Genomic DNA, 12,414 nt, shown 5'->3' with positions numbered 1-12,414 from the left:
AAACCCTCATTAGCAATGGATTCCTAAAATAACATCACATCCTGCAGTTTCAGGATGCACCCTACCAGGAAATCTGTCCATGTCCTAATGAACAATGTTTTGAGAGATGCTCAGCCCAAGGATGAAAGCTGGACTGAATCACGGAGCCACACACTGCAGCAGACTTCATGGTGCAAGTAGAAAACACAACCATGATGTGAAGCCCAAGTCCTGTAGCTAAGATTGAGATTTATGACCCCATGCTGACCTGGGAAAACATACAGACCCAAGCATTTAAAACACTCCATCCTAGAACATAATGATTCTCAACACACCTACCCACAGGCAGCTTAGACCCCAGCCTCCAATGAGGTTAGCAGCACTGCCATGCTATATCTTTGAGGCCTCAAATTCTCAAGGCCCTTGCAGTAATAATGTCACCAAAACCATACAGTTTACCTAACCTTGGCTCCATGGTCACATCATATCAGTTTCCTAAGGCACAGGTGGATGTAATCATCCTAATGGCAAGGAGCAATTCAAGTTCAAGGAACTTAGATTATGACACAAATAGGGAATATGGCACAGGGCCAGCCTCAAGAAACTTCCAGCCTAAAATGATAAGCTATAGGGTGCACACAGAAGGTGGCTCCGAATAAAGATAATGCCTTTTTTTTTTTTGGTACCAGGGATCGACCTTGGGTCTTTGCACTTGAGCAGCAGGCAGTGAAACCACTGAGCTAAATCCCTGGCCCGATAATGCCAATTTGTAAAATACTGAGGGATCCTTGCATTCACATCTCATACCCTCCCTGTAGAGTACAGGCTATGATGACCTGGTGCAGAGGGAAATGTATCTGCCGGTGTCACATGAATCATTAACATTGCATCAGGACTCAGGAGTCTGAAGGTGATGCTCTCCTTTATCCACATGGCATCTGACATGGTTCCTGGTGGTGCTGGTCACTATGGCATCATTCCTAACCCCAACTCTCTGCCTGTAGCCCAGGGTGACCATGTGACACAGAGATGGAGGCCACTTCCCAGAACTCCACTGACTTCATCCTCCTGGGCTTTACTGTCCACCGGACCCTACCGGGGCTGATCTTCACTGTGGTTTTCTCCATCTTTGTGGTGGCTGTCGTGGCAAATGTGGTCATGGTGCTGCTCATCCACTTGGACCCCCAACTGCACACACCCATGTACTTCCTGCTCAGCCAGCTCTCCCTCATGGACACGGTCTACATCTGTGTCACAGTTCCCAAGCTGCTCCAGGACCTGCTGTCTGAACAGAGGACCATCTCCTTTCTGGGCTGTGCAGTCCAGATCTTCCTCTACGTGACCCTGATCGGGCAGAGTTCTTCCTGCTGGGCCTCATGGCCTATGACCGCTACGTGGCTGTGTGCAGCCCCTTGCGCTACCCGGTGATCATGAGCCACAGGGTCTGCCTGTACATGGCGCTGGGCTCCTGGCTGGGCGGCTCCCTGGACGGCTTCATGCTGACGCCCGTCACCATGAGTTTCCCCTACTGTGCATCCCGGCAGATCAACCACTTCTTCTGTGAGATCCCAGCCGTGCTACGGCTGTCCTGCATGGACACATCGCTGTATGAGACCCTGATGTATGCGTGCTGCATGCTGATGCTGCTGGTGCCCATCTCCATCATTGCTGTGTCCTACACACGCATCCTGCTCACCGTGCATGGCATGACCTCAGCGGAAGGTCGGCGCCGAGCCTGGGCCACCTGCTCCTCGCACGTCCTGGTGGTGAGCATTTTCTATGGGGCAGCCTTCTACACCAACGTGCTCCCCCACTCCTACCACACGCCTGAGCATGACAAGGCGGTGTCCGCCTTCTACACCATCCTCACGCCCATGCTTAACCCGCTCATCTACAGCCTGAGGAACAGGGATGTGGCCGCAGCTCTGAGGCGGGTCCTGGGGAAATCCACCTCTCCCCAAAGAGTCAGGGTCAGGCCAGACCCAGGGGAAGCCAGGGGGCCCACAGGAGCCGGATGACTTGGCCAACAACCCAGTCCTCCCAGAATATGCTTCTTGGAGATGAAAACACTCAGTGTCACACTGTCAATGAGCATTCTCAGCCGGCACATCCTCCTGCTGAAGCACCGTGTAAGGGTTGTCCCTGAAGGTGGACCACGGCGCAGCCTCACCCAATTTGCTTATCTGGATTCACTGACCTTTTCCACGTAGTGCTGTCAGCTAGCAGCACTGTCAGCCACCCCAGGCAGGCCGTGCAGGGTATGTTATGTGAGACGTGTGGTCATGTGTCCCTTGTGTCTGGGTTGCTGGCCCAGTTTGGGGATTGGGCTGGGAACTGAACCCAGGACCTACCTCAGGCATGCTAAGCCCTGGTCCACCACTGAATTACACTTGAGGCCCCTCCTGACCGGCTTTTCAAATGAAAAGTTCAATCCCGGCAAACCCATGCTCTTGATGATTCAATTTCAAGAATTCACTAAAAATATTCTTGATTGCTCATAATGTGGTAGTTTTATTTAGGAAGCTTTTGTGAGGATGATAGGATTGTATTTTGGGTTCTATATTCTGAGTCACTTTGTAAAATATCTATTTCATCTTTTACCTGTGAAATTACATGTGGATTATCACCATACTTTTATTCATCAGGGTCTAATATAAGCCTGGAAATTAATAAATATTTATTCATTTATTGATTGGTTCAAATTTTATTCTATCATTAAGATTACAACATTACTACAAACCTACAAAACTTCCATTCATGCTTTAATAAAGTGATAATAGATAAATATAGAATGAAAAAGTAGAGACACTTCATTAGCTAACTTAGATCTCTTGGGTTAAATAACTTGCTCAGTATAATTCTCAGCCTCTCCATTGGTACATTGGGGACAAATATTTCTCCTTTTTAAGGACTTTTGGCTAGATGTGATGTCTTGATAGGTGGACAAAGTGGGTAGAATTTTATCTAAAAAAGACTACAGTAAGCCTTCTATCATTTACTTATTTACCTTTTACTTCATCATATATATAAGGTCCTAAAAGAAAAAATTTAGCAAAGCCTGTATTGATTCACCTGGTGTCTATTTTGTCTATCAGTAGGAGGCTTAGAGAAGGTTGGATGAGTTTTTAGAAGTCACATAACAGGCAACCAAGCAAATGTCATTCAACCTTACGCTATTTTGGCACTGATGTAGAGACAGAGGGGAAAAAATTTTCCTCCCCCAATGCAAATGCAGGTAAAGAATATCACCTGGTTTTACCTCAGAAGGTTTCTAATAATTTTACCTTTGCCTTGAAATGAAACAAGGAAACAAATAGAAAAGAGATTACAGAATGTCTAGGAGGGATGAACGTCTTCATGAACAGAAACAGACTTGGTTCATTCGTGAAATACCTTCAGCCTTGTCTCAGCGGTTCCATTCCCTTTGCATTCTCTGCACCTCTGCACTAATGCTTTCTCCCTTCCCTTCTGCCTGCCTTCACCAGCAACCCTCTTTCAATCTCTCCCTCTACCAAACCACTGCATCTCACACTTCACATCCCCTCATGAACTTGTGTCTTCTTCCCCTTTTCCATACTGTCTTGCTTGGAGCTGAGCTGCTATATATTAATACCTAGTAGGGCTTTTGTTCTTATATTTCCAAGATTAACTGTTTGCACATTTAACAAAGCATGCCAACTCCTAGGTTGATAAATACATCAAAGGTACTTGAAAAATGCAAGTTAGAAAAGAGTATTTAGTCAGATCCCTAGATACTGCAGGTGCTAGTGGCTGGGCATGGCAGAAGGGATCTTCTGCAATGTTGTTCAATGTCTTTTCAACAAACAGTGGTGGCTACCTGGATGTGCTCATTTTATAATGATTTACCAATCCTCCCACTTCTGATGTGTGAGATGTTATACTAAATGCTCTATGGGTTACTGAATGATTGACTGACTGATGGAGAGAGACAGCCTTGCTCTGTTGCCCAGGCTGGCCTTGAACTCCTGAGCTAAGCAATCCTCCTACCTCAGCCTGATGAGTTGCTCATGGTACACGTGAGTGCCGTCTTGGACAGCTTATACATTCTAATACAGTCTTTTTAAAATTTCAAATCTCATCCTACACATCGTGGCTGCCCACTCCCTTCTCATAGATTAGTCCTCTCTTAAAAGGGCATGACCAGGGCTTTTCCTCAGTCATTTCACAAAATTTAGATACAAGGTAATTTGTGGTCACCATACCTTCCTCCTTGTTAAAAACAATATATTAATGTGGGAAAGAAAATTAAGAATTATACCACCTTAAGATTAATTTTAATGCTACCAGTTCCATACTTTCACTCTGTCATCAGCTATTCCAGATGATAAAGCAAAGTTAAAGACAACAATGTCCTTTTAAAAAAAATTTCAATACAATATTAGATTTTGATCCTGATCCTCACAAACTCCTCTGAAGTGTTTAGATGAAGACTTAGCCCCACAGGTGATGGAGAAGCCACATTCAGAGCAAGTTATTGCAACACTTGAGATGATGCAGACTGGATCTCCACCCTGTGGTCTGGTATTTTGCTGCCAAACATTGATATTAATCAGTAGGCAATTTCCAAAGGAGTCAATGTGTCTCCAAATGCAGCTTCTACTTTGTGATACTCCTAATCCTGACCTAGGGACAAAGGCCCCTCTGGGAGCAACACACAGATAAAATCCACATTTATTCTCTGTTGAGCACCAGCTGAGCTGGTCTTGCAAGGACCTGATGACTCATCTTGATGGGTCATGAAACCCCCTGGGCTCTTCATGCAGGTAAGGGATATGGATATGAAATTACTTGAACATTTACTTCTACACATTTAAGTAGACATTTATGGTTCTATAATGTCAAAGTCTAATAGTGAAAAACATAAAGTCTCCCTACTAAATACTTTCTTAAACCCTGGGAAGATTTCAGCTTAAAATACTTAGACAATGGTTTAGAAGTCAGTGCAGACTATGTTGCCCACAAAGTGAAGAATAGCCCTCAAGTTCTGCTGAGAGATGAACACAAACTGCCTGAAATATTAGATTCTGATTGTAGAAAGATGTTAAATACAGGAGTCAGGGTAATTGGAACAGTAGAGGATTTCAAAGCATTGGGATGTTACTTAAAACCAAGGGCTGCTTCATACACAAATGTTAAGGTCAAGAAGATTCATTTTTACTGTTTTTCATTTGAGTTTGTGTTGAGGTAGAACTTCTTACATACAAATAATCACCATGGTCATTTCCAAACACCCCATCATGTACTTCATTCCAAAGGAGAGTCTCAAGGGGCACTGATGGGTGCAGTATTGACCAGCTATTTGAGGAACTAGCTAAGACCATGAAAGTGACAACTAGATGCTGACAGTGTCCACTCTGATTATCCTCTGTTGCTTTTCTGTTGTTGCTTTTTTGTTCATTTATAAGCTGATTTTATTTTTTAACCTACTCATCACATAAGCAAAAAAGGGATCTTCATTTTCCATGGAGATGCATGACAAGCACCTGGACAGTTTCTGGATGTCAAATATGTTGTCAGTAACTATTAGGAAATGAGTGGAAAAAAGCCATTTCACTTTAGAAGGTTTATCTTTCTAAGGTACACATTTTAAATTTTAAGACCTTTTTTATGTTTTTCTGAGGATTTCAGGTTTGAAGAATATCAGTAGCAACAAAAGGTCCGAGAAAGTAGGTGAACACACAGAAAATTGGATGTTAAGAAAGAAGCTGGAAGGAGAATAACTGTAGTGAAAATCTTTCCAACTTCATACAGTCCTCAGTAACTATTAGGAAATGAGTGGAAAAAAGCCATTTCACTTTAGAAGGTTTATCTTTCTAAGGTACACATTTTAAATTTTAAGACCTTTTTTATGTTTTTCTGAGGATTTCAGGTTTGAAGAATATCAGTAGCAACAAAAGGTCCGAGAAAGTAGGTGAGCACACAGAAAATTGGATGTTAAGAAAGAAGCTGGAAGGAGAATAACTGTAGTGAAAATCTTTCCAACTTCATACAGTCCTCAGTGATTTCTATCAAGTATTTTCTTAGTTGTGGCTCAGGTAAGGAACTGTCACTGGCTTCTTCCAGATTCTTCACAGATGCTTTCTCCTCTGGAGGTGACAAGAAGTCAGTCACACAGGGAAGTCTTGCCCAAGGGTGGAAACCTTTTTGTGCTGACTAAAGACAGAGACGAAGAACACGGTTTAGAATGGCCTATGTCAGTGATATTATGAAAAGTGCTCCCTCCCTGAATTTCCAAAGGGCTTAACTGCAATGAGCTGTGATGCAAATTTGGCAGACTACACATTTGGAAAGACAAAAATCAGAAAACTTGTTTCAGTGTAGCTAAAACCATGTCCTTTGAGCCTCTACTTCTGACCACCGGATGAATCAAGGCTCAACAGAGAAAGCAGCTCTTCTATCTCAGAAAACTGTGGGAAATGTCTTCAAAGGGATAAAAGGTAATGTCATGTGATCTCCAGCATGGTTGATCACAAATAATAGTTCTTTCTAATTTGGAATATTGTAAAAAGCTTAACTTTTGAGTATTTTTAATAAAAATATTATAATGCACACTGTGAATGCATTAAGTGGCTTCAATATGAAGAAAGAAATTAGTTAATAAAATATATATTCTTATATATTTGAAATATATATACATACACACACAATAAGGAGATTGCAAATATGCCACATTTCTCATTTAAAAATACAATGAAACTGTCAGCCATGAATACACATCTAGATGTCCCTTATATCCATGACCACTTGGAATTCTATTATATGCCAAATCAGTTTAGTATGACTTCGGTTAGCAAATACTTCCATTACCTCTACTGTCTTATTACTGGAAATAGCAGCAAGATGAATTGTTATACAATAGGTTGACCACACATCTGACCATCTCCATACTACAGTTTCTAAGGAGTAGAAATTTACTATTTTCACACCCTGAACAGTGACTAGGCAGTCTCTCAAAATCAAAGTCATTCTCATCACAGCAGCAATGTGTGTGAGTCCTCCCTGCAGCCCAATGTTCACACCACCCAGCCTCAGCTAGAGGTCCAAGGTGAGTGAGTTTGCCTGAAGTCCCATGTCTACAGGGCAACCTCTCCTCCCTGCTCTTTGGCCTTTGCAGCAGAAGGGAAGAGACCAGTGCTCAGTCTCCAGCTCCTCTTTTCTTATCAACTTTGCTCACCACCTAGTTTTCCATAACTGAGTGGGTTGATTTTAAACCACAGGAAAAAAACTGTCTCAAATTTATCTGTATTAATCTCACTGATTTGGTAGTAAATTTTATTGCTGTTTGCTATGGTAGATCTTTTTTGTATGGCAATTTTATTTTGGATTAAAAATACACATAAAGTCTGGCATTTGTATTTCTCTTCAGCACATTGTATGTAAAAACATAGAATTATTTTAGGTGATACTACTAGCAAGTATCATGTTAAGAAAAATAAAATATCCACAATTTCCTTTGTAATGACTGTGCATGTTTTAAGAGCCTTCATGTATTTATTGGTCAAATATTTAGCATGTGCCAGTCACTCCTTTAGATGGCGGGGTACCCAGTTCATCAAATAGGCCGCAGTCTTGACTATGTGAGAATTAAGAGACAAATGCTAAGCTAAGTAAGCACACAGGGTGTCGGGTGGGGTTAGGAGATGGGCAGAAGTGTGAGGCCATCGAGTAGGGTGAGAGTAGGCCCCTCTGAGCAGGTGACTTCGCACAAGGTTCTGAGGAGCATGAGGCCATGACCTTGCCCAGACTTGGGGACCCTGGGTAGGCAAGCTGTGGGGACCAAGGCCCTGGGCTGGGGCCCCCTGAGTGGGCACAGAGGCAGGAGATTGCTGCTGCAGGAGGCACTGAACAAACAGACTGGAGGAGGCAAAAGGCCCAGAGCCTGACGGGTCCTGAGATGGAAAGCATCAAGGTACAGTGCAGGCTCCAGCATCAATGTGACTTCCATGCTGAGAGGAGACTAAAGCAACAGAGGGGGAGCGAGAGAGTCCAGGGACAGCTCCTGGAAGACCAGGAGGATGCGATGATGGACCAGACCAGGCTGCTGGGTGCGAGTGTGTTGAGAAGTGTGATGGTTCATTCAAAGACTTTTATTCCTTTTGGATAAAATGTTTCAATTCTCTTAATTAACGATGAGATGTGTTCATTCTCTCACTCTTAGTATGGATTACTTAAGTATTAATTACTTAATTACTTATGGATTACTCTAAAATAGAATGTCTTTTATATTGACAGACATGAACAAAAATGTATCTTAGATAATATTTATTTCCACTTGTCTGAGGGAGGTGGAAGAGAACTTGAATGAGTTTGTGTGTGGCAGGGTCTCACTGCAAGGCCCTCAGCACTGAGCACAGGGTTCTGGGGCAGCCAGAGGAGGAGGCAGCCTGAAGCCTTGCACAGTAATCAGAACCAGCAACCAGTAGAGTTTGGAGTGAGACCATTTAATGCTGATGCCAGAATCTCACTTCTGTATCCAATATTGATTGTGTTTTACCGAATCCATTAGTAACTTTTTCACTGTCATTACAATTCTTGAATTCTGTGAAGCTCAGTATGAATTTGGCATTGTAAAAAACAAGCATCCAGATTCAAACCTCAGATAAATGGTGATTTTTGTTAGTGTGTCTCACAAACTTATATTAAAATAAATTTTAAATGTTTATCTGAAAGACAAGATTACTCAGTGTCCTGTATTTTCATTTACTACCTCAAGTAATCCTAGTTCCTGGGGTGAAGGCTCCGATCCTATGACCTGAGAAACAGTGAAGTCGCTGCATGGGCCCGGGATAACCCTTGGATTGGACTCTGATTCTGACATACACAAATATTTGATGCCAGATCACAAAGGCCTGGCATATAAGAGGAGGAGAACATTTATCACAGGTATGTTTATCTTCCTTTTTGGCTTTTTAATAAATCTTTAATCCATATGGTAAGAGCGAGAGATAAAAATCCCTTTCTACCTGAAGCCAGTTGCTATCTTGCTCCTATACCTGCTCCATAGATCTCTAGTCCTGAGCTAAGTCCTGGCCTTGGTGCAGGTGAACATCAGCAGACATCTGCATGGTTAATGGTTAACTCCTTGCTCCTGTTGTCTCTTGGTGACATGGATCCAAGATGCTAACATTTTTTACCTCCTTCACCTGTTCCCCAAACCCATAGTAGTAGTGGGGAGCAATAAAGGAATCAGCCTTGTATAGTCTGAACTGCTTTTTAATAGTCTAATTCAAGCAGCTTTCTGTAGAACACCTAGAGAGTAAAGAAACCATGAGATAAACTGTCAAGTGGGAGGGTAACAAAGCTTCGCAGGCAGAACAGAGGAGGAATCACTTTAGATACAGCAACAAGAAACAAAAATGGAAAGACAGTGAAGGTATAGTGCATGTGCACTTGTGAATATCCTAAATCTTCACTCCCTAAGTTATTCATTTTACTCATGTTCAGCCATTTAATTAGTGAAGCAATCACATTTTCTCTATCCAGAATTCATTTAGACCTACCATGGATGTGAAAAATGGTGAATGAACATAGGTGGTCAAAACTCTTTTGCAGGAATGGCATGCACTGCTTGTATCATGCAGTCACTGTAAACTATACAAACTATGCCACCTAGAAGAGAGAACACAGACATAATAAGGGCTGATTTCCATCAAGGGACATAGCTGCCATTAACGCTGTATGGCACATTTCCTTTTGTTTTTCTCTAGTGTTCTACCCTGGAAAATTTCATCCCAACCATCACCCTGTGCAGTGTCCTCCATTACAAAATCGTCCCCTTGTTGAATGTACCTGGTCTTGCTTTCCTTCCTGGTCTTTGTGTGCCCCTGCTCCCTGCAGCTGCATAGGCAGCAATATCAGTGAGAAACACAACTTCCTCCTCTGACTTTCCACTGCTGGGGCTTCTGGTGAACAGGGAGGCTATAGGGATTGTATTCACAGTCATCTTTGCTATCTTTGAGGTGGCTGTAATAGCAAACTTGGTCATGGTACTCCTGATTCAGGTGGACCCTCAACTCCACACCACCATGTACTTCTGGCTCAGCCAGCTCTCCATCATGGACATGCTTTTCATTTGCACCATGGTCCCAAAGCTCCTGGTAGGCATGGTTTCCATGGAGAAGACCATCTCCATTGTGGCCTGTGTCATCTAGATCTTCCTCTACTTGACTATGATTGGTTCAGAGTTCTTCCTGTTGGAGCTCATGGCCTATGACCACTACATCACTGTCTCTAGGGCCCTCTTAGGTACCCAGTTCTGATGAACTGCAAGGTGTGCCTTCTGCTGGCTGCTGGGGACTGGTTTGAGGATTCTCTGGATGATTTTCTGTTCACACCCATCACCACAAACATCCCCTACTCTGGCTCCTGCAGCATCAACCACTTCTTCTGTGAGATCCTTGTGGTGTTCAAGCTGGCCTGCTCAGACAGATCATTTTATGAGACCATGATGTACATCTGCTGTGTGCTCATGCTGCTCATTCTCATCTCCATCATTTCCACCTCCTACTCTCTCATCTTGTCAACTGTCTACCACATGTGCTCCATAAAGTGATGCAAGAAGGCCTTCACCACTTGTCCATTCCACCTGAATACTGTCAGCATTTTCTATAGGGCTGCATGCTACATGTATGTGCTGCCCCAGTCATTCCACATGCCTGAGCAGGACAAGGTGGTGTCCACCTTCTATACCATTGTCACTCCCTTGCTTAACCCACTCATCTATAGCCTCAAAAACAAGGATGTCATGGGGGCATCTAGGAGGATATTCACATGTTGCTCTTCAGCTCAGAAAGTAGGAACCAGGCAACAGCCAGAGATGCAATGACATGAGAAGATCTACCTGAGACCATTTGGTCAGCTATCAGAGTGGAATTTCTATTGAACATGAAGGGGATTCATTTTATTTGTATTCTTGCTCTTAAAGGTGGGAGAATGTTTCACTCATTGCATAGAGACTGTGGGGAAATTACCAAAAACAATTTATTACTAAATGAAAGTATTCATCAGCTCTTGGTTCTTGTTTCTAAGGGAAACACAAAAATATCTGTTCACAGCAACCCTTCCACCATGACTCAGGTCTCCCTCAAAATTTACTCTTGCTTTAACAAAACAAAAAACTAAATATTTGGGTGCCAAATATTCTCTGGTTATTTCATACAAACATAGGAAGAGAGAAAAAAGAGAAATCACACAATTTAGTCATGGTTTTCATTAGGAACTAATGCCAATGAACTGTACACACTCTGATCATTTTGGAATCTTCTGAGCTGGATACAACAGCTGCTGAATACTCAGCCACAAGAAACAGTGCATGAATTGAATGGAACCAACTATGAATGAGCATCAAGCACGGCACAGATGCTCAAGGGGAAGAGACTTGAACATTAACATCAGAGAACACTGCCGTGCCCTTCTATGCGGGTCTGAGAGAAAAATGCTATGTACCCAAGCCAGAAATGTCAAGTTCCTCAGGTCTGTGTGACTCTGCAAGAGCATATGGATGCACATTGGTTTCAGTTCCGAGTGTGGTGAGAAGAACATCTGTAGAGCTTTTCATAGAAGTGGACACGATAAGATGAACATTTTTTAAAGGCTCCCTGTGTCTTGGGGCAGAGAAAAGAACAGGGAACAAATATGGATGCAGGAAGATAATACTGGGAGCTTCCAAGAAGAGAAATAACAGTATCTGTGGTGGGGTGGAGACCAAAGAAGATTAGCTCATGCATTTTTTATGTTTGGAATAAATGTGGAAAGAAGGGAAACCATGGATTTTTGGTTTAAGAGAATGGAAAATGGAGTTTTATTTCTTGAAGTTTTGAAAACTTCTACAGTGCTAGGTAAGATAAATTGCTTTTTAAGTATTCAGTTGTTGTCAAGGTAATTTTTACAGTCCTATTCAATGTATAGTCATATATCAAGTCAAGTAGAGTCCAGATTAGAGTTCTAAACTCAAGGAATGCATTTGGTAGCTTTCAGGGTCTAAAGATTCTCTAAAGACACAAAGTTATTTGATTGAGGTAAACTTCCAAAGTTAGCTGAGATCACTTCCTTATAGGAAGATGTTTCAGACTCAGACTTGAAGCAATTGGGGTCAAATGAGAAATAAATAGAGTAAGAGATAAGGTTTGATGAGGTAAGAAATATGCTCAGAGGCACAAATGAAGAAGGTAGGTATGAATGGGGGGTACAATCAACTGCAACAAGTGCAGTTTGTTTTGGATTAATATGAGAAAAGAGATGTAATGTTTGTATTTACAAATGGAAAATCACTTGGGATACTAATAGAGCAATTTCAGTGGAGATAGTCTTGGAGTGCTTTGAAGGTACAAAAAAAGGATTAGAAGCTGACAAGATGAGTAGAGAAGAAAGCTTTAGGTGGTTTAATTTTTAAAGGTAGTGGAGAAATTGAGCATA

The 12,414-nt window shown here is 42.3% G+C and overlaps 1 protein-coding gene and 1 pseudogene across 1 annotated transcript; both read left to right on the top strand.

Annotated features, from left to right (window-relative positions):
- Positions 1-884: 884 nt before the first annotated feature.
- LOC147820601 (olfactory receptor 2T2-like) lies at positions 885-1,997 on the top strand. The gene is given in 2 exon segments (XM_087204025.1): positions 885-1,324; positions 1,327-1,997. Coding segments are annotated over 2 exon segments (987 nt in total). The 5' UTR covers positions 885-1,008.
- Positions 1,994-10,946, top strand: LOC147820600 (olfactory receptor 2T11-like; annotated as a pseudogene).
- Positions 10,947-12,414: the final 1,468 nt, after the last annotated feature.

The sequence above is a fragment of the Heterocephalus glaber genome, unplaced genomic scaffold (assembly GCF_053883595.1).
Source record: "Heterocephalus glaber isolate CG9 unplaced genomic scaffold, H.glaber_assembly_v1.0 deba00001837, whole genome shotgun sequence".
NCBI lineage: Eukaryota > Metazoa > Chordata > Mammalia > Rodentia > Bathyergidae > Heterocephalus > Heterocephalus glaber.
The sequence above is the reverse complement of the archived record's forward strand: the minus strand, read 5'-3'. Positions and strand labels throughout refer to the sequence as shown.